Genomic DNA, 22657 nt, shown 5'->3' on the forward strand with positions numbered 1-22657 from the left:
GTCCAATTTGACCCGGCGTCTCGCATGCTTCTAGTAATTCATAATTCACATTATTTGACATATATGTTGTCTACTGCCCATGATTGGCTAAAAACACAGAATTAGGTGATACATGGTTGAAAGGAAAACAGTACAAGGGTTTGAGATTCTATTTAAAGAATATTTTCACTTTACAATGTTAATACTTCCTCTATCAGTGGGTTTAAGTTACGCTGGACTGATCTCTCACTTGTGTTTGACTGGGAGGTTGTAGAAAGGCATTTTGGGAAATGTAAGAAAACACAAACCAGCGTTAAGGCAGGTTGAGGGAGCAGCTATTGAACAGCCTGATTACCGAGCAACTGCTAAGGCGCATTTCTTGAATAAATCAGAATTAAGGAGATATGCAGCAGATACCGACGAGTGATCAGAGAAAAAAAGACTCTGTTGCGTTGCAGGAAATCTGGAGGATTGTGACGTGTTCATGTTGATGTGTCTTAAATGTAGTTTGCACCAGAGATAAACTAAGATACAGACTATCCTATAGAATACACCGACGCTTGAATTGTGGGTTTGTCATGTTGGAGATTTCAGCTCCAACACAGAGAGACACTGAATGTGGTTAGAAGTTAATTAGTCTTTTTGTGCACCATGAGTTTAAGTAGTTTTAGTCATTTTTAAGGTTGTGCTTTCCATTTTTCTGCTGAATGAAAGCTGTGTTTAAAAAAATGTAAGAAAATCATACGTAAACGTTAACAAATCATGATTAAATGTTAAATGTCAGCAAACCATAATTAATGTCTGAAAAATGAAATGGAATATTGAAATAGAAGTTTTCAATCAACCAAACTTTATTCAAACAGTGACAGTCAAAGATCGGGAGACTAAAGCACACATGTTAACAAAAAAATAAATAAATAGATATTAGACTAAAAAAAAAAAAATCTACTCTTTCTGCATTGAGGCAAATCTCCCTCTGAAGCATTTTGTGGCGTTAGTGATGATTCTTCTCTAAAATAAGATGAATAATTAGCTTATTGTTAAGATTTGACCGGATAATGAGGCACGACTTAAAAAACGCTCAGCGTGACGTGTTTAGGATTAATAATTAACCTCTGCCACAAACTAAAATGAGTCAAATCTTTAATGACTGAACGAATGGATCAGTAATGAACATTATCATTTGGGATTCATTAATTAAGAGGCCGTTCCTCACTCGTTAACACATTCTGAGTTTCGTAAAGCTATCGATGAGCTAAGACAAAAGACTGTTCGCCGTTTTATCACGTTGTTGTCAACTGACACAAACATGTCACAGTTAAACAAAATAAACTTCAAGTAAAGTGTTGGGTCCTGTTCAGACCTAAAAAAAACAAGAAGCATACATCCTGAAGTTTCTGATCACAGGTGGCCAATTTAAAGTGAAGCGTTGCTGCTCACGCTACTCAGAGCCTTTTAAAATACTCTGTCCTTGATAATGAATACATCTAAACAATTATTAACTCGTGAAATGATGTCAAAACGTATCTGTAAGTTGTTAATTAGTGATGTGATCAAGTTGATTTGTCTCAGCAGTGACCTGATCCCTCTGAGGATGGAAGCCTCCAGGGTTCAGTTCTAATCTATAACTAATGCTCCATCTGGGTTCACCGGACACTGGTGGACCATAGAGGTGGACGGTGTCTCCTCGAGGTAAACTTTTTGGGCAACTCTTGTGGTTTGCGTCACATGTCAGTCAACTCGCCATCAGTCGCTCCCGTTGGTCCAAGTTGAAATTCGTTCAAAACAAAAACTTCCTTCAGTTCGTTATGTTCCACATGTTGTGTCACATCTCCAGCAGCATCGTTCTTGGTTCCGAAACAGCAGTGGATAGCGATCTATTGTTTTAAGACAAACAGCTGAGTGACACACGCAAGAGTTGCCCAAATAGGTTTACCTCAAGGAACACAGTCCGCCATGTTGGCTCCGACCACCAAACACACCATGGTGACGGCGGGCTTGGAGCGTCGGGTGAACCCAGATGGAGCGGCAATGGCGTTGTTGACAGTATTTCTTTCTTTTCAAATAGAGCTGGTCATTCGTTGCAGTTAAATTTTAACATTGATACTTTTTACCGCCTATATTTATACACACCTTGCTATTTTGTACAATACTTGGAAAGCTAATTTTATTCTATATTCTATATTTATACTTTTGTTTTTTCTACTTATGGCTTGAATCGGGACCAGAGAAACCAATTTCGTTCCTTCCCATGTACCAACATGTGTCGTAATGACAATAAAGAATCCTTGAATCCTTGAATCCTTGAAATTTAAAAAAAAAAAAAATTTTTAGGGAGTTTATGGCAGCGTTGGATGACCAGAACATTTCTGGAGTAGAGAACACAAGGTACCAGCTACCCTCTCCACACTACATTAACTTTGACAGAAAGATTTATTGGACTGAATCCAGTCGGCTCTAGGAGAAGACTTTATATGTGGGCGGGGCTTCAAGTTGGCCACTTGTGATCTGATGGTTCAGGACCTGAACAGGCGTCTTTAGCCGTTCGTTGATAGCTGATAATGATCCTGGGTGGTGCTGACGTCTAATAAGCCAACGGATTGTGCAAATAGTTAGGAGCTCAGAGTCTGCTGCTGCTGCCCCCTGAGCTGGACTCACAGCTTCCACCGTCATCTTCTATAACATGCTAATAATCATACACGATATAACGAGCCTTACACATAGCGTGGTTAATGATTATAGTCACATGATTACATTTCCTCCTCCCTTCAGCCGAACACAAATATCTGTGACAACAAAGAAGCACGATAATGGTAAAATGTGACGATCGACATGTATGTGTTTAAGTCTGAATAATCGTGTTTTTTTTTTTTTGTTTTTTTTTTTAACGGCAGTGTTAAAAGATATTTTCTCTCCACGACTGATCTTCAAAAACAGCAATCGAGACGGAAAGTCGAGCTTTTCACCCCCGTCGAAGCTTTGTTTGTGTTTTCACCATAAATTTGTATTGTTTTTTTCTTTCAGTATCAAAATTTGACCATAAACGACCAAAATGTGTCGGTGCTTCACTCGTGTAACACATGTAAAGGCCTGATGTCTGAAAGCAGAGTGCACCAGTGTACGCCGGGCCCTACTGTGTGACCGTTGGGTGTTAGCGTTAGCGCCGTGCTGGATGGAGGATCTCCAGACCGAAGGTGTTCTCTCCGCTGTAGGCCACGTACAGAAAGCCGTCCTCGTCCTTCTCCTTGTCGTACAGCTGGCCCATCGTCAGACTGAAACGCAGACGAAGAAAGATCGATTATTTTGGAAACGCTAAATAAAACGATGTGATCAGATACATGAGTTCACATCAAAACATCAATCACTGTAGAAGTTTACTGACGAAGATGATCATCACATCTACTGGAGATAGAACAGAAGAAGAGGAGGAAGAAAGATGATGAAGAGAAAGGAAGTGAAGAAGAGGAGCAGGAATGAGAAAAGGGAGGAGGTGGAGAAGAAGGAGGAGGGGAAGTGCAAAGAGAAGAAGAGGAAAAAGAAGAAGAAGAACAAAGTAGGAGGAGAAGGAGGAGCAGGAACAGAAAAAGAAAAATATGAAGAGGAGGAGGAGGGAAGAAGGGCAGGAAGAGAAGAAGAACAAAGATGAGATGAAATAGGAAGTGAAGGAGGTGGAGGAGAGGAGAAGTTAGAAGGGGCAGGACAAGAAGAAGAACAAAGATGAGGAGGAGAAGAAGACGAAAAGGGAGGAAGTGAATGAGAAAAAGGGGGAAGTGGAGGAAGGAAGAGGAAGAAGAAGGAGTAGGAAGAAGGATGAGGGGGAAGAGAAGAAAGGAAGTGGAGAAGGAGGAAGAAGGAGCAGGAAAAGAAGAAAGAACAAAGTAGGAGGAGAAGAAGGTGGAAGTGGAGAAAGAGAAAAGGAGGAGCAGGAACAGAAAAAGAAAACTAAAGAGGAGAAGAAGAAGGAGGAAGCAGAGAAGGAGGAGGAGAAAGTGGACAAGAAGAAAGAAGGAAAGAAGGAGCAGGACTGATGAAAAGGGAGGAGGAGGTGGAAGAGAGAAGGAGCAGGAAGAGAAGAGGAACAAAGATGAGAATAAGAAGAAAAGGGCGGAAGTGAACAAGAAGAAGGAGGAAGTAGAGGAGGGAAGAAGAAGGAGCAGGAAGAAAGATGAGAAGAAAGGAAGCAGAGAAGGAGGAGGGAAGAAGGAGCAGGAATAAGAAAAACCATGAGGAGGAGAAGATGAAGAAGGAGAAAGTGGAGAATGGGGAGGGGAAGTTTGAAGAGAGAAGAAGAAGGAGAAAAGCAAAGGAAGGAAGATGGAGAAGGAGAACATGAAGAAGAGAAGCATAAAGAAGGAGCAGGAAGAGAAAGAGAACAAAGATGAGGAGAAGAAGAAGAAAAGGGAGGAAGCGAACGAGAACAAGGACAAGGACGTAGCCGAGGGAAGACAAAGAGGAAGTAGAAAATGATGAGAAGAAGGAGAAGATGTTTACACCACATGGAGCAAACATGCTCAGAGAGAACAGATTTATTAGTAGATTATAATTAACACTACACTTGAGTAATTGATCTCCCTGAGAACAAAACATATTAAACAGAAGGATGAGGACACACCTTCAGTCTCAATTTACACCAATCAGAGGACCCTCCGTTTCTCTGAGTTTATCTGGAGGATCTGACCAGCTCCCCAGAGCCTTGTATTCTACTGATGCTGCTTTAAAGAGCCCTCGAGGAGTCCTGTATCCGGTGACGTTAAATGTGTGTCTGTACATTCGTTCTAAATGAAGCATCAGATACGAGGAGCGGTGCAGTGAGCTCTACTGGTCATTGTTTAGAGGAGGATACACCTGCAGATGATCAGCAGGATTCCTCCCAGCAGACCAGTCAACGGAGCAGTCTGGATAAAAAGGAAGAAGGAAAGCCGCCACTTCCTTCTGCGACCCGCTTATAACAACACAAGAATATGTCTCATATGTTTTCTGACTGAGTCTGACTTCCAAAAGGGCTGTCAAAGTGAATGAAATTAAGCCGTTAATGCAAATTTCTTATTAATGTTTTCATCGTGTTATAATGACCTCAGCCTAAACCCTAATTTGAGAAATCAGGAAGTGATCAAACCAGTAGTGACGCCATGCGGTTGTGTTGTCAGAACTGCCAGAAATCTCAAAAGAAGCCCAGAAATGGATAAAGAAATGAGTCTTTTGAGCGACTGGTTCAGCTTCCAAGTCTTGACAGATGCTTCTCTTGACAGGACCTGGTTATCTGCATTTACTGTCGATGTTAACTAAGATATGAACGAACCAAGGAACTTTCTGAGCAGCTGAGATGTTGATGAGAGGTATTAAAAAAAGTGTGATTAATTTGTGCTAATAGGAATCATGCAGTTAATCGTAATTAAATGTTTTAATCTGTTGACAGCCCTGGAATTTATGTGATAGAAACAAATGCAAAGCAAAAGAAAGGAAACAACACTACTACTAACCCTAACACTTATAAGTGTTTACACCTTAGGAACTTTATTTTTTTTTTGCGATATACAATGAATCACTTGGACTTAGTGTCGACATAAGTGGACACAATAACGTCTATGACTACTGCTATGCTTATGTCCATCACCACTTTAAGCCCCGCCCACGTGATCTGATTGGCCCGGCAGATCTTTGCTGGAGCAGAATCAGTTCCCAACAGAGAGACTCCAGACCAACTTTCTTCCAGGAAACATGAAACATTTCTGTTTTCCAGGCTATAGTGGCTGATGTAAACAGTAAAGCTGGAATCTTTGATTAGAACAAACAGTTTGACTTTAAGGATTACCTTCTGTCAAGTTCTCTCACCTGGACTGGGGGACGGTTTTGTCGACGAAGAGGAAGATGGCTTTCTCTGAAGGCAGCTGGATGCGTTTCCTGATGATCCACATGAACTGGGCCACCGTGATGTCGGACGGCACCAGGTACTTCCTCTTATCGATGTCCACTATCTGAGAGCCGGAAACCTTCTCCACTATCACCTGGAGAGAACACAGTCACAGATAGCAGACGTCCAAAACAGGCACCTTAAAGTGCAGCGGACCTGTGCAATAGTTGCACTTGAACGCATCACAAAGACTACAGCCAACAGAGATATCCCTTCATACCAGCAGGTGGCTAGGAAGAGCTAATGTTAGCTGAGAGGCTGGGAAGCTAGGAAAGGCTACTGTTAGCTGGGATGCTATGAAGCTAGGAAGACCTACTGTTAGCTGGGAGACTAGGACGTTAGGAAGAGCTACTATTAGCTTGGAGGCAAGAAAGCTAGGAAGAGCTACTATTAGCTTGGAGGCTAGAAAGCTAGGAAGAGCTACTGTTAGCTTGGAGGCTAGAAAACTAGGAAGAGCTACTATTAGCTTGGAGGCTAGAAAACTAGGAAGAGCTACTATTAGCTTGGAGGCTAGAAAGCTAGGAAGAGCTACTATTAGCTTGGAGGCTAGAAAGCTAGGAAGAGCTACTGTTAGCTGAGAGGCTGGGAAGCTAGGAAGAGCTACTATTAGCTGGGATGCTATGAAGCTAGGAAGACCTACTGTTAGCTGGGAGACTAGGACGTTAGGAAGAGCTACTATTAGCTTGGAGGCTAGAAAGCTAGGAAGAGCTACTATTAGCTGTGATGCCACAAAGCTAGGAAGAGCTACTGTTAGCTGGGAGGCTTGGAAGTCAGGAAGAGCTATTATTAGCTGTCAGGCTAGAAAGCTAGGATGAGCTAGTATTAGCTTGGAGGCTAGGTTGTGAAGAGCTTGCCTCTCCTGAGTCATGCTGATTAGTAGATCTAAACGTGATTTATTCTTGATCGTGATGATTTTTTGAGCCTTCTGTGAAACTTCTAGACATCTTTTTGTCAAGATCACTTCTCGTGTCTCTTCTCGTGTTCTGGATCTCTAAACTGAACAGCCAATCAGAGTCTCTTCTCATCGACAAGCTATGCTGTTTGGAAAGCAACACAATGCGGTGGTCTGGAAAGTCCCAGAAAGCCGTCATCAAACTTCTCCATCAATCCATCTCCACGTGCGCTTTACTGTTCCACTCAAATGTTAAATAAACTTAACAGTTCTCTTGTTTGCTTTCCCCTCCAGCATATTTAACACTTAACAATGCAGAGAGCTTGAATAATAGGATCTTTCTGTTCCACCCAGGAGACAGAAGGGATTGAGTGTGACAGGCCTTATCACCCACACAAAAGGCTCAGAGTGTCACACCTTACTGTGTGCGCTCTGCACTCAGGTGTCGGCCTTCAGTGCTTCTTGATGTTATTTGTCCCATTGTGGGACAAATAAAGGTTTTTCTTATTCTTCTTCTCTTTATTGCAGTCATATTTCCTCTGTTGTATTTGAGACAATACAAAACATCTGCAGTTCAGATCCACTCTAATCTTAGTCTAACTGTACGGTATTTTGTTTTCATTCTATTCTTGTTCTTGTTGTTAAAAGGTTTGAATTAAGTCTCTGTTTGAAATATGCTGCTGGGGGACGGTCTGGGACTTTTCTATGGGTAACAAGATACAACCCTCATTGCGAGTGTCCAGTTTAAAGCACAGATGTGAACACACTCAGGATGCATGGAGGACAAACTGATCTCAGTCCAAATGCTACCTGCCATTCACTCTTGCAGTCACTCACACGTTATCTCTTGTACTTTCTGTCACTCTATCTGCACCCTCGCTGCCAAAAACAAAACTCCTCCTCCCCCACCACAACTCACCGGTACTCTGTCAGGGTATTTGTTGCGTATTTTGGCTGACTCCACACACCGGTGCTCTGAGGGAGAGACAGCAAACAAACAGGAAGTCAAGGATTAAAGGGATGAGTGAGGCCTCTTAGGATTCCTCCTCTCCTGCTTTACTGCCAAGCCTCGTCTTGCACAAAGAAACACAGCACAGACAGACAGAGCAGTAGGTGCAACTAAACACACAGTTAAAGTGTAACTATCTTTGTTAGTTTTAGTTTTAACTTAAACAGAAGTCACCCAAACGTGCTGCAGGGAGACAATGAACTGCAGCCTGAGGGAGGAGGGTGAGGTGATGGGTGATAAAGATGTGGCGGATCCATTTAGGTGCTTTCATTAGCCCAGATAAGAGGCCTACTTTTAGAAGCGTTTTCTTTAAAAAGGAGCTTTGAGGTTATCTGAAGAGAGCGTGAGCACAGAAGCCACAGAGATGTCACTGACAGGCCCTGCAACAGCGTCCTCCAGCTGATTTGAGAGAGGAAAGAACTTTAGATCAAACTATTCAAAATTCCAGGATTTTAATATTCACACAGGAACCTTACATGGTTCTTGTTAGTCAAATGTGTCATATGCTCTGCATCATCTGCATCATGCTCTCTTATTTAATTGGGCATGCATGTATTAGTGGTCTCAACAAACTTAAATTAAATCCACTGCTTAAATATACCCTGAATTGTGGCACTGTGCAGCCTGAAGCAATACAGACAAAAGTTGAATTAATCGAATCCGAATTTACTGCAACAATATCTAATATGTGTGAAACATTTTTATCAGCAATCAGGGACTGAACACATGCACAGCAACGTTAAATTCTCAAATTACTGAATGGAGTCTGGCGGTGGTGAGCCTGTATGCGGTGGAAATGAAGGTGTCAGGCCAATAACAGCTGACTGCTCTGATGCTGAACCCCATTTTGACTGCAGGAATAACATGTTAGCATTAGTTGCTAGTCATGCAACGTTAGCCATGATGGATTTAGAGCAGTGATTGGCCGAGACGGGCATGCATCTCTGAGATGATACTGCAAAACTGGTGCGGAGAGATAGAGGCTAAACAGAAAGGAGGGTGCATGACATGACAAGAACATCTCTTGTTTCATAACAACCCCAAACCCCCTTTTTACCGAGGGAATGGTCCTCTTTAAACATCCATTTCATCTTTGCAGGATACCCGCACCGAGGCGTGACGGTGGAGACGAGAAGGCGGGATTCTGAGATCGGAAATCGGGGGATAGATGTCGGTTATAACGCCCGAAAAGATCCACACAAAAGCGGCCAAAACAAAAACGTCAACAGAGTCTTTCTGCTCGGAGCTCTCAGCTGTCCGTCTAACGCCGAGGTGACGTCACCGCCTCGCAGAGAGAGTGGGGCGGGGCTGCGTGGTGCTGCCTTCACGTGCTCCCGGAGATAAACAGCCGTTGAGATGTTTGATCAAAAAACTAGGTTATGGAGGAAGCAAAATATACACGTCAACATTTTTTAAAGCAAAAATATTGATAAAATAAATTCTAAATTAATTCACCAGCCGCACACCGGCATTTTTTATATGTTAATTTCCTTCCCTTCTTTCTTGCAACGCAAAAGTTTACAAAATTCCCCGTTTACCTGAATGCAGCATCAATGCTAACTCTGAAGCCATGGTAACATCGAGACGCTAAGCTAAACTGAAACATGGCCCCAAGATTGCTGATTAACTAGCTAGCAGGCTAACGCAGATACCACGTTAAAACGCTGCATAGTGATTAAAAAACACTTAAAAAGACGAGGCGTTTAGATGGATATTACTTAACTGGGGCTAATCTGTGTTTGCGTTGCTTTTTATTTTTTTATTATTGCGTTTACTCGCGTCAGTTAGCATCTGTGTTAGCCTGGAACGTTAGCGAGCTAGCCGGTTGTTTTTAGCGCCTGTCTGTCTGCACCTATGGCTTTCTATGAAGTGTACTCTCATCCGGCTTTGATTCGGTACAAAACGAGCGTGTGCACGAAAGCCACCCTGTTCCTGGTTGTTGTTTTGTGCCTTACTTACATCATACCTCTGCTGGTTGCTTACAGGAGCCAAGGTACAGTAATATAACTTTAAATACCACACAGTTTCATGGGTGTAAAGTCAGCAGACCTGAACTAAATCCTCCTTCACGACTGTTCTCATGTTAAGTTGATGTACATAGAATCAGCATCAGAAAGGTGGTGATTCACTTGGAGGGTCATTGTGGAGGGTGGAGTTTGTGGTGCTGTTAAACCAGTTCTTAGTATATTGATTTTATCTACTGTTGTGATCATAAGTTTACATATCCTGGTGATTTTGGCCTGATAACATGCACACAATGACACAAACAGACAGGTTGTAATGGCTACTAAAGGTAACCATCCTCACCTGTGATCTGTTTGCTTGTAATCAGTGTGTGTGTATACAGTGGCTTGCAAAAGTATTCATACCCCTTGAACTTTTCCACATTTTGTCACATTACGACCACAAACATGAATATATTTTGTTGGAATTTTATGTGAAAGACCAACACAATGCGGCACACAATTGAAGTACAAAGAAAATTATACATGATTTTATTTATTTTTTACAAACAAAAAACTGAAAAGTGCGTTGTGCAAAAGTATTCAGCCCCCCTGAGCCAATACTTTGTGGAACCGCCTTTTGCTGCAATTACAGCTGCAAGTCTTTTGAGGTACAGTATGTCTCCACCAGCCTTGCACACCTAGAGGCTGCAAATTTTTGCCCATTCTTCTTTGCAAAACACCTCAGTCAGCTCATAGAGATGGAGAGCGTTTGTGAACGGCTGTTTTCAGATTTTGCTACAGATTCTCGATTGGACTTAGGTCTGGACTTTGACTGGGCCATTCCAACACATGAATATGTTTTGTTTTAAACCATTCCATTGTTGCCCTGGCTTTATGTTTAGGGTCGTTGTCCTCCTGAAAGGTGAACCTCCGCCCCACTCTCTAGTCTTTTGCAGACTCCAACAGGTTTTCTTCCAAGATTGCTCTGTATTTGGCTCCATCCATCTTCCCATCAATTCTGACTATCTTCCCTGTCCCTGCCGAAGAGAAGCACCCCCAGAACATGATGCTGCCACCACCATGTTTGACGGGGGGATGGTGTGTTCAGAGTGATATGCAGTGTTAGTTTTCCGGCACACATAACGTTTTGCATTTAGGCCAAAAAGTTCAATTTTGGGCTCATCTGACCAGAGCACCTTCTTCCAGATGTTTGCTGTGTTCCCCACATAGCTTCTGGCAAACTGCAAACGGCACTTCTTGTGGTTTTCTTTTAACAATGGCTTTCTTCTTGCCACTCTTCTGTAAGGGCCAGATTTGTGCAGTGCACGACCAATAGTTGTCCTGTGAACAGATTCTCCCACCTGAGCTGTGGACCTCTGCAGTTCGTCCAGAGTCACCATGGGCCTCTTGGCTGCATCTCTGATCAATGCTCTCCTTGTTCAGCCTGTAAGTTTAGGTGGACAGCTGTGTCTTGGTAGGTTTGCAGTTGTGCCATACTCTTTCCATTTCCGGATGATGGATTGAACAGTGCTCCATGAGATGTTCAAAGCTTGGGAAACCTTTTTTATAGCCTAACCCTGCTTTAAACTTCTCCGCAACTTTATCCCTAACCTGTCTGGTGTGTTCCTTGGACTTCATGATGATGCTGTTTTCTCCCCAATATTCTCTTAACAAACCTCTGAGGCCGTCACAGAACAACTGTGTTTGTACTGAGATTAGATTACACACAGGTGGACTCTATTTAGTCATTAGGTCAACATTCGATTATTCAGCAATCATCAGGTGACTTCTGAAGGCAATTGGTTGCACTCAGAGAAAAGGGGGCTGAATACTTTTGCACACCACACAAAAAAAAAATTAAATCATGTATAATTTTCTTTGTACTTCACAATTGTGTGCCACTCCGTGTCAGTCTTTCTCATAAAATTCCAATAAAATATATTCATGTTTGTGGTCGTAATGTGACAAAATGTGGAAAAGTTCAAGGGGTATGAATACTTTTGCAAGCCACTGTAGAAGGTCAGTGGGTTTCTGGGCTCCTGTCAGACCTTTGCATCTTACAACCAGTGCTGCACTGACGTTTCTGGATTCTGAGTCACGGGGGAAAGCAAAAGAACTGTGAAAGGATCTGCGGGAAAAGGTAACTGAACTGTATAAAACAGGAATGGAATATGAAAAGATATCAGAGGAACTGAGAATGCCCATCAGCAGTGTTCAGACTCTAATAAAGAAGTGGAAAATGAGAGATTCAGCTGAAACCAGACCACAACTGCCAGGAAAATTGTTCGGGATGCAAAGAAAAACCCATAGAAAACTTCAGCTGAAATGCATGACTCTGTGGAAAAAAAAAGTGGTGTGGCTGTTTCAAGATGCACAATAAGGAGGCACTTGAAGACAAATGCACTGCATGGTTGAGTCGCCAGAAGACAGCTATTACTACCACAAACCATCCTGTTTATAATACGCCAAACAGCCTCAAAACCTCTGGAACAAAATCATTTGGAGTGATGAGACCAAAACTGAACGTTCCATTTGGAGAGGAGTCAACAAGGCTTATGGTGAAAGGCACACCATCCCTACTGTGAAACGTGGAGGTGGATCGCTGATGTTTTGGGGATGTGTGAGCTACAAAGGCACAGGAAACTTGGTCAGAACTGACGGCAAGATGAATGCAGCGTGTTATCAGAAATTACTGGAGGAAAATTTGCCCTCTTCAGCCCGGAAGCTGCGCATGGGATGTACTTGGACGTTCCAACTTGACAAGGATCCAAAACACAAGGCCAAGTCGACCTGTCATTGGCTACAGCAGAATAAAGTGAAGGTTCTGGAGGTTCTGGCCGTCTCAGTCTCCTGACCTCATTGAGCCACTCTGGGGAGATCTCAGACGTGGAGTTCATGCCCAAGAATTTACAGGAACTGGAGGCTTTTTGCCAAGAAGGATTGGCATCTTTACCATCTGAGAGAATAAACAGCCTCACCCACAACTACAACAAAAGACTTCAGGCTGTCATTGATGTTAATGGGGCAATACACGGTATCAAGAGCTGGGGTATGTAAACTTGATCAGGGTCACATACGATTTAAAAAGAATAAACACAGTTGTTTGACAATAAATGGTTCCACCCAGCCACTAACAATGAGTGAAAGAAAAGTGTTATCATTCATATTCTCTGAAAAAATGTCCAAGAAATCATAAATTCTGCCAGGGTGTGTAAACTTATGAGCACAACTGTAGCAAACTTACACCGTTAAATAACAACATCCTGTTGTTCCTGCGCTTCCTCCACCCTCTGAAAGGATGTTGTGTCAGATTCCAGCTGCCTGATCTTTGCTTTATATTGATGTAATAAACCTGAAGGATTTTCCATCTCATAAAATATATTTGCATCAGATTATGAGCTGTAAAGAAATGTGATGCAGCTATAAATGCAGGGGGGTTTTATTGGCACCAGTAGCAAACAGTGGTAGTGAGTATTTAAATGAAACAAAACCTAAAATTAGTTCATGACAGGCGTACTGTAAGGCTGCAGCCAAGAGTTCTTATACAGATTATTTTATATACGTTTTTAAATGCATAACATGAACAGAAAATATTAAAAATGGTCTTTACTATCCCCAGAAAAGCTAATGAGCATATTTACTAAACTGTTCTGGTTTGACTAACAATCAGTGAAGAAATAAATAGATTTAGAATAGAAGAAATTAAGGTGGCCAGACTTCCCCTTTTAGGTGCAGTAAAAAATAAAATAAAAATATAAATAAGGTAAGGAATGAAAAGAATATGTACAAAACTATAAGACTATAGACACTGGCATGACATAACAACTGTTATTACAACATGAAGGCATTGCACTTGTTGATAGAACTTATTGCACATTACACATATGAAGTTACTATAAGTTGCACATATAAGGTTATTGCACACATGTATTGCACATTATTATGGGAATCTTTCACTTTATTTCTTTATTGTTTGGGTTGTTCAGTGCAATTATGGCTCTCGCACAGAAGCCGTTCCTCAGTCTAGTTCAAAGACTGAGTGTCCAGGGTGGGTTCTGTCTTTTATTATTGCCTTGGCCTTCCTCAGGCAGCGGGAGTGGTATAGATCCCATAGAGAGGGGATGGGGCAGCCGATGATCCTCTGGGCTGTGGTGACAACCTAACCAGCTGAGAGAGGTTACACTGTTAAAAGTTTTTAGTGTTTAAAGTTTCATTTCTGTAGGTTTCTGGATAAAGAGAAGCACTTATGAGGAACAGCCCGTCGTCAGGTTCCAGTACCAGACTCTGTTGGTGGCGGCCACCAGCGCTCAGGGAGACTACGTCGCCTGGAGCACCTTCCCCTATCTGAACAACATGCTCGGGGTGAACCTGCGGATCCCTGATGTCTCTGTAAGAACACATTCCCTCACATCCAGGCTGGGTTTATTGTTACTCTAGTGTTTAGTGGGCTAAGTAGTTGAATAAGTACAAATCTATATATTTTTGTTGTCAATTAAGTTAGAAAAGGAAGCGCTTTGTCTTCGTCTTCATCTCTTTGTCTTCTATTGTAGTTGAAGGGCGTAAATCTAATAAAGCAGGAGGCTCCTTCTCAAACCTTTTTCTTCTTTGTCCACTGTCTTCTCTTTACCAGTAACGTCTCAGTTAAACATCCTTATCATTTATAAGTCCTAGATACATAACTTAGTTTATGGCTTCCCGTGAATGTATGTGTATGATTTGCTTCTCTATGCCCACACGCCCCTAGGTTACCAAACTGTTCTTACTCGTTAAAAGCAAAACAGGAAAATGAAGAGTCTGTTATTCTGTGATTTGCTTTAGCTACAAAGCTACAGTGGATCTGAGAGCGACTCTCCAGTGTGTTTTAGTTTTCCTGTGATCTGTGCAGGTGAGAGAAGTGGACCAGAACCAGGACGGGAAGCTGGACCGGCTGATCTTTCAGCTGCGTCTTCCTCTGAAACCTGAGGAGCAGGTCTACAGCGTCCAGCTGCTGCTCACCTTCAGCTACCAGCTCTTTGTATGTACTACAAATACTCAGTCTGTTTATACCCTCTCACTTATACCTCACCTTCTCAAGTTTCAGCCCAACACTGGGGACAGCATGTGCATTTATGGCTTTTAAATAATTTCTATGAGATAAAGATGTTAACACTGGCTGTTTAGTGACCCATACACAAGTCCATAAATCCACGTCATATTAACTGGTGAGGATTTATTGCATTAAACAGCTGGAAAGTACCGACTAACACGTGGTTTACAGCTTCTTTAATGACCAGACTGTCAGAACCAGCTGTGTTACTTCTTGTGTGTGTTTTATTTTTTTACAGCGTATGTCCACGGTGGCGATGCAGAGCCTGGCCTACCTGCAGCACTCGTCCTCCGTTCCTGGAGCTAAACTGTTGGTCAGCGGAGACCTGAGGCTGCAGCAGAGGACGGCCCTGCCTCACCGAGGACTCTACGACGTCTACAACGTGAGACGACACCACACTCACTGAACTACTCTCATAAGTGTTTATACCAAAAAAAATATGTATCAGTCACTGTAGAGCTTTAATGATGAAGAGGTTCTGATGATGAGTAGCATCACATCTACTGGAAATAGAACAGGAGGAAGAAGAAGGACAAAGATGATGAGGAGGGAAGAAGAAGAAGAGGGAGCAGGAAGTGTTTAGTTGACAAACATTAATACTGTACAGGTCACATGATCCAACATATCTGAAAGCACAAAGCCTGATGATACCTGTGGTAGTGTGAATCATTAAATGCTGAACAGCGTTCTCGCTTGTCTAACCCTGATCACATGTGAGTCAGCTTCAGGTATTAAAATGTGCATCGACATCCTGTCACAGCTTCACGCTCCGTATGCAAACATGTGGCGCAGTAGAACATCATAAACACAAAGCTGCTGTCTCTAATGGATCTCTACCTACCGCTGGATCAGAACCATCAACAGCTGCTGGTTGACTTGGAGACATGATCCAGATGTTGGAACAAGATGGAAAGACTCTCACATGTTAAGATCTGATTTGTTTTAGAGACAAAGACTCAGATTAGACCTGAACCCTGGAAGCTTCTGTCCTCAGAGGAACCAGGTCACTGATGATAAACAAACACCTGTGATGGTCTTTGATAAAGGGAATAAAACTACTGGGAGTTATTGAGGCAATAAGCAACGTTATCTCATCAATAGTTAACCTCATGATAAATCACATACAGCCGCCTCATATTCACTTTCCATGAGTTGATTCTAGATAAGATAGGACTTTATTTTTCCATGTGGGGAAATTAAGGTTTACAGTATAGAATACAAAAATAGAATAAGATAAGACAAGAGAAACTGAATCCAAGTAAATGTATTACAAGGTACAGGAGATAACTACATATTGCATCAGGTTTAAGAAGGCGTTAAATGAAGGTTGTCACAGGGATGAGTTGGTGTAGGTAAACTAGTTTAGATTAGTTTCTAGTTTAGTTTAGTTCTCAGCTCCAAGGCCACAATCATTTAAAAGGTTCTCATTACTAATGAACAGACATCACTGATTCATGTGATCACCAGATCAGTGTTCACGCCTGGACCTGTTTAACCTGGACACTAGAGACCAGATCAGTGTTCACGCCTGGACCTGTTTAACCTGGACTCTAGAGACCAGATCAGTGTTCACGCCTGGACCTGTTTAACCTGGACTCTAGAGACCAGATCAGTGTTCACGCCTGGACCTGTTTAACCTGGACACTAGAGACCAGATCAGTGTTCACGCCTGGACCTGTTTAACCTGGACTCTAGAGACCAGATCAGTGCTCACGCCTGGACCTGTTTAACCTGGACTCTAGAGACCAGATCAGTGCTCACGCCTGGACCTGTTTAACCTGGACTCTAGAGACCAGATCAGTGTTCACGCCTGGACCTGTTTAACCTGGACACTAGAGACCAGATCAGTGTTCACGCCTGGACCTGTTTAACCTGGACACTAGAGACCAGATCAGTGTTCACGCCTGGACCTGTTTAACCTGGACTCTAGAGACCAGATCAGTGTTCACGCCTGGACCTGTTTAACCTGGACTCTAGAGACCAGATCAGTGTTCACGCCTGGACCTGTTTAACCTGGACACTAGAGACCAGATCAGTGTTCACGCCTGGACCTGTTTAACCTGGACACTAGAGACCAGATCAGTGTTCACGCCTGGACCTGTTTAACCTGGACACTAGAGACCAGATCAGTGTTCACGCCTGGACCTGTTTAACCTGGACTCTAGAGACCAGATCAGTGTTCACGCCTGGACCTGTTTAACCTGGACTCTAGAGACCAGATCAGTGTTCACGCCTGGACCTGTTTAACCTGGACTCTAGAGACCAGATCAGTGTTCACGCCTGGACCTGTTTAACCTGGACTCTAGAGACCAGATCAGTGTTCACGCCTGGACCTGTTTAACCTGGACACTAGAGACCAGATCAGTGTTCACGCCTGGACCTGTTTAACCTGGACACTAGAGACCAGATCAGTGTTCACGCCTGGACCTGTTTAACCTGGACTCTAGAGACCAGATCAGTGTTCACGCCTGGACCTGTTTAACCTGGACTCTAGAGACCAGATCAGTGTTCACGCCTGGACCTGTTTAACCTGGACACTAGAGACCAGATCAGTGTTCACGCCTGGACCTGTTTAACCTGGACACTAGAGACCAGATCAGTGTTCACGCCTGGACCTGTTTAACCTGGACTCTAGAGACCAGATCAGTGTTCACGCCTGGACCTGTTTAACCTGGACTCTAGAGACCAGATCAGTGTTCACGCCTGGACCTGTTTAACCTGGACACTAGAGACCAGATCAGTGTTCACGCCTGGACCTGTTTAACCTGGACTCTAGAGACCAGATCAGTGTTCACGCCTGGACCTGTTTAACCTGGACTCTAGAGACCAGATCAGTGTTCACGCCTGGACCTGTTTAACCTGGACACTAGAGACCAGATCAGTGTTCACGCCTGGACCTGTTTAACCTGGACACTAGAGACCAGATCAGTGTTCACGCCTGGACCTGTTTAACCTGGACTCTAGAGACCAGATCAGTGTTCACGCCTGGACCTGTTTAACCTGGACTCTAGAGACCAGATCAGTGTTCACGCCTGGACCTGTTTAACCTGGACTCTAGAGACCAGATCAGTGTTCACACCTGGACCTGTTTAACCTGGACTCTAGAGACCAGATCAGTGTTCACACCTGGACACTAGAGACCAGATGTTAATCCGGGTTCTGATCTTGTGTTTGTTGGTACCAAGGTGTCTGTGATCGATGGCTCCAGCCCGTTCGCTAGTTCCTACGACCTTGACAACATCATCAGGAGCTACCAGGAGAGAAACTGTAAGTTGACGCAGGCTTTTATTTAGTTTGTCGGCTCAGTGCGGGTGTTTACGTCTCCTAAATAAATCTCTGTGTTTCCTCCAAACAGTGACCACGGTGCTGTCCTGTCCCATGCCGGTGTGGACTCTGGGACGAGCTGCTGGTTCTCCCTTTGAGCTTAACGCTGAAATCCGTTACCCCGTGGAGGTCATCAGATATCCTTTCACAGCAACAGGGCATGATGAAATACATAAACTTTTACTGCATTCAATTAGTTAATAGACATGTATAATTGTTTATAACATACTGTTAAGCTGATGATAATATGATAAACAAATAACACCAGTCATTATTCTGCGTTCAATCGAAGCTCTGAGAATTCTTGCTGAGCCAAAAATGAAATGGAAATAAAAAATTAAGATGAATACAGCTCTTTTCAAAGAGTAAAATCTTTTTAGGCTTTTGAAATGTGAGGTTTTTAACGTTTTATTCGACCAGAGTGTGTTTTATCTCGCTTATAAATCTTTGGCTGGATCTCCGCTGCTGTGCTGGCACATAACATCGTGATTTATGGGAGGGTGTATTTTTGTATTACTGGGCATCTAACTGTCTTTGTAAATGAGTAACAATGACACGTTGCACGCAGCTGCAGAGACCTCAACCTACTCTCGGGACTGGCGTAGAAGATATTTTATTTTACAAACTAATCTAATAATATTTTTCTTTTTTTATTTTTTTTTTTGCATTTAAAGTAAAACGAAGGTTAATTCCTCTGAAAAGATGAAAACCTCTCAATGCATCTAACTGAAAACAACAAGCTTATTCAGTGTTTTATTTGTAGGAGAAATAACACCGGCCACTTTATTGGGTACACCTTGCCAGTACCATGTTGGACCTCCTTTTGTTTTAATTTATTTGTCGCTCAGAGAGTTTGGTTCCATCACATCCCAATGGTTCTTTACTGGATTGAGATCTGGTGACTGTGTAGACCATTTGAGAAGTGTAAACCAGTTTCATGTTCAAGAAACTAGTTTGACATGATGTGGCCCTGTTCACACCTTGCATTAACATACGTGTCCAGCCATGACTTCAGATCTGATCTCAGGTTTGTGCTCTGTATGCAGATAAATGCAGACATCATGGGGCATAGCTGCTGTCTCTAACAGATCTCTACTTATCACTGTTTCTTAACCTTGAACATCGCTGTTTTGAGTGTATGCGTCAAGACCTACGTCAAGAGTTACTGTTGTTATTGTCATTATATAATGCTCAGATTATAACTCCAACCCTGAAAGCTCGCCAGTTTTCACAACATAGTCAATAATAAACAGAAATAAAAACACACATCATGCTCATGAATCATTTTTGTGCCTTAACTGTCTCACTTATCGTCCTGGCTTCTGGGAAACCATCAAGTTTGCCTGGATTCAGTACGTCAGCGTCCTCCTCATCTTCCTCTGGGTCTTTGAACGCATCCAGAGGTTTGTTTTCCAGAACCAGGTTCTACCAACCGTACCGATACCGGTGGGAAAACCTCACCTGTCGTGATGCCTCCTTTGACCTTCAGGTATTAACCTTCATGCAGCCCACTCCTTGACCTGTTTGTTTCACGCCTGTTTGTCTTTTAACTTCCTGTCATAGCAAATATTGATGTTAAATGTCTGATGGTTTAGACCTCATCTACTGCAGAAATCAGATTAGAAACTGTAGCTTAACTTCCTTTCAGTTCGCTCACATAGAATGATGCTTAAAAGTTTTTAGAGTAGACAAGTAGGCAAAGAGAAAACGAAATGAAACAGAAATATTATACTTGTGTATTTATTTATTCAGTCACTTGTTCATATCAGTGAGGTGTTAGAGTAAGTGCCTCCTTGTGTCCAGTATCTGCTGTGACCTCCTTGTCACTAAACATTTCTGGTAACAGCTGATCAGTGGTCTACAGCAGCTTGGAGGAATTTTAGCCCATTCCTCAGAACAGAACCACTTCAGTTCTGAGATGTTGGTGGGTTTCCTCACATCAACTGCTTGCTTCAGGTCCTTCCACAACATTTCTATTGGATTAAGGTCAGGACTTTGACTTGGCCGTTCCTAAACATTCATCTTGTTCTTTAACCGTTCTTTTGTAGAACCACTTGTGTTCTTGGGCTCGTTGTCTTGCTGCATGACCCAGTTTCTCTTCACATTCAGCTCATGGACAGATGTCCTGACATTAGCTGCCTAGAAGTTCCCCTGGGTTCCTTTGGGACCTCTCAGTCTATTATGGAGTGATCTTTGTTGGTGGACCACTCCTGTGGAGGGGAACAGTCGTCTTCAGTCTGTCTGACTGTGGATTATTTGTGGCTTCCAAACTCTTTAGAGATGGTTCTGGAACCTTTTCCAGCCTGATGAGCAACAACAACTCTTTCTCTGAGCTCCTCAGAAAGCTCCTTTGTCCACAAACATGTGTTGTGAAGATCAGACTGAGACAAATCCCTGATTTATTTCAACTAAACCAGGAACTGAACCACACCTGAGTCTCATTACATTGATGGAGACACTTCTGAACACATGGACTCTGATTGGATCCTAGAGGAGCTCCTCTCTGATATGTAATATTGGCTCGCTTTCCTCAATAAATACACAAGTCTAATATTTCTGTTTCATGTGTATAATTGGGTTCTCTTTGTCTACTTTCAGGACTTGTGTGGACTTGTTTTATAAAACACAGGTTTACACCACCAGTCACTTCTGTTGCAGACATGAAGGTAAAAGACAAAAGAAGAAGTCTGGATCATGTCCTTGTCGCTGAAAGGAATGTCAGTACAAGAATCTGCTTTAATCAAATATCAGAATAAGCGTCTTGTTTTGTACGTCATGAGGAAAGCAACTTTTTTATCTTTAGGATTTGGACCCAAGAACTTTTCTACGTTCGTTTTATAAATTCATTCACTTTTTTTCCAGACTGGTTTCTACACACATACTCCTCCTAATAAATCTGCACTGATTCCTGTTCTTCTTCTTATCGCTGTTTTCTAGCAACTGAGATTTATAGGAAATATGAATAGATCGTCTAGCTGAGAGTTTATAACATGTTTCGGACATAAATTCTTTTTGCATTGTAAATAAATTTTGGGTAAAGCAGAATAAAATATTTGTACATTAACCATAACTCATTTGGGTCATTTATTTCCATCTTTCAGTCGTTTTAGGACACAAAGCTTCATTGGACTTTACTCTTTTTCAATCATTTCAATGATCTACAGTCACTTTATTTTGTCGTAGACCTAGAAAATAGAAAAAAAAAAAAACAGTTATATTAAAGTGTATGATATAAAATATTTAGGACTAAAACCCTCATTTACAAACATAACCTGTATTTCAGAGATTCAATTCAATTTTTATTTATATAGCGTCAATAACAATACAAATCGTCTCAAGACGCTTTACAAAACCCGGCCTGAAACCCCCAGAGCAGCCTGAAGACTTGACGGTGGCAGACACCGTCCCTAAAGGTTCTTTCTTTTTCCTTTTGTATTTTCTGTCACTCCTGTTGGATTACGTTTTAACTTTGTTGGCATTATCGTTGCAGTGCCTTTTCTTCTTTTATTCCTCCGGTGCCTTGCATTCAGGTCCTTCCTCATTCTCTTAAATCGTGACATTAATAGAGCTTTAATAGTCCTGCAAGTGGACGTTGATGGAGAATCTGCTGGAAGGACGACGTCTCCGCTCAGCTCTCCATCAATTATTCATCATAGAGCAGCTGGACTCTTGAGGAAAAGACGCAGAACAGCCTGTTTGAAGTTCTTGCAGATATCTGCAATAAAGGGATTTTTATTAGAGGGAAGGTAAAGCCCATCGTAAATCTGGACAAGGAACTGTATCACTAATGGAGAAAAGAGGAAATGCAATATTAAATGTCAAACAACTACAAAAATGAAAGATTCTCTGCTCGTCATCCCACGCTAACAGCAACCAGGGAAGCATGGCGGCGGCAGCATCATGCGGGTCATGAATCCAAACAAAAGAGAAACCCACTAACGATGGTAGTCCAATGAAAGGTGATCCAGAAAAAGTCAGAAAACACGAGGAAAGGCCAAAAAGGGACAGCTACGATGGGACAGCAAGACCCTGTGATTTGGATTTCTACTTTTTAGTTTGGATTATTTCATACATAGATGTGTCTGCTGCTTTGGCCTTTGTCCACTGCTCAGATAAGACTAACTTTATGTGATGAGTTGTCAATTAATGATTTATTTTACACCTCTTCACTGATGAGTGTGTTTGGCTGCTTTGGATAAAATCAGGACTGATTTACACAAAGATACATAAAACTGAAGAAATCCAGGTGTGTAAAGTCTGCAGAGACCCAAGAAGACTTCCTGATGTTCTCATCACAGAATATTTACAAAAACCATTAATGTGACACATCAGGGAGTGTCTTCCACATTCCGGTTTAATCAACAACCACTAATAATCAATGAGCATTAATAAGTAACAGAAGTTTTGCAGGCGTATTGTACTAACTTATAATATTAGAGCACCGTTAAAGGATGTTGAACAGTCTTTGAACAAGAATGAGTTAATGTGATAATCTGCTTTATCTTTATTT

The 22657-nt window shown here is 42.2% G+C and overlaps 2 protein-coding genes across 3 annotated transcripts; one reads left to right on the top strand and one right to left on the bottom strand.

Annotated features, from left to right (window-relative positions):
* Window positions 1–1284: 1284 nt before the first annotated feature.
* Window positions 1285–9124, bottom strand: gabarapl2 (GABA(A) receptor-associated protein like 2). Its single transcript, XM_084554737.1, has 4 exons — window positions 8849–9124; window positions 7702–7757; window positions 5812–5984; window positions 1285–3251 (listed from the first exon to the last, which is right to left on the bottom strand). The coding sequence occupies exons 1-4, from the start codon at window positions 8880–8882 to the stop codon at window positions 3137–3139; spliced, it is 378 nt and encodes a 125-aa protein (XP_084410863.1). The 5' UTR covers window positions 8883–9124; the 3' UTR covers window positions 1285–3136.
* Window positions 9125–9350: 226 nt separating this feature from the next.
* On the top strand, window positions 9351–21228 carry tmem231 (transmembrane protein 231). 2 transcript variants are annotated; one of them, XM_084554735.1, is made up of 8 exons: window positions 9351–9784; window positions 13960–14126; window positions 14623–14751; window positions 15062–15205; window positions 18009–18090; window positions 18179–18284; window positions 19455–19636; window positions 20746–21228. In XM_084554735.1, exons 1-7 carry the CDS (start codon window positions 9646–9648, stop codon window positions 19615–19617), a joined length of 930 nt encoding a protein of 309 aa, XP_084410861.1. In that variant the 5' UTR covers window positions 9351–9645; the 3' UTR covers window positions 19618–19636; window positions 20746–21228. The 2 variants fall into 2 exon arrangements, with proteins under 2 accessions (XP_084410861.1, XP_084410862.1); XM_084554736.1 differs by having other exon boundaries at window positions 20806–21228.
* Window positions 21229–22657: the final 1429 nt, after the last annotated feature.

Source organism: Chelon labrosus (assembly GCF_963514085.1).
Source record: "Chelon labrosus genome assembly, chromosome: 11".
Lineage (NCBI taxonomy): Eukaryota > Metazoa > Chordata > Actinopteri > Mugiliformes > Mugilidae > Chelon > Chelon labrosus.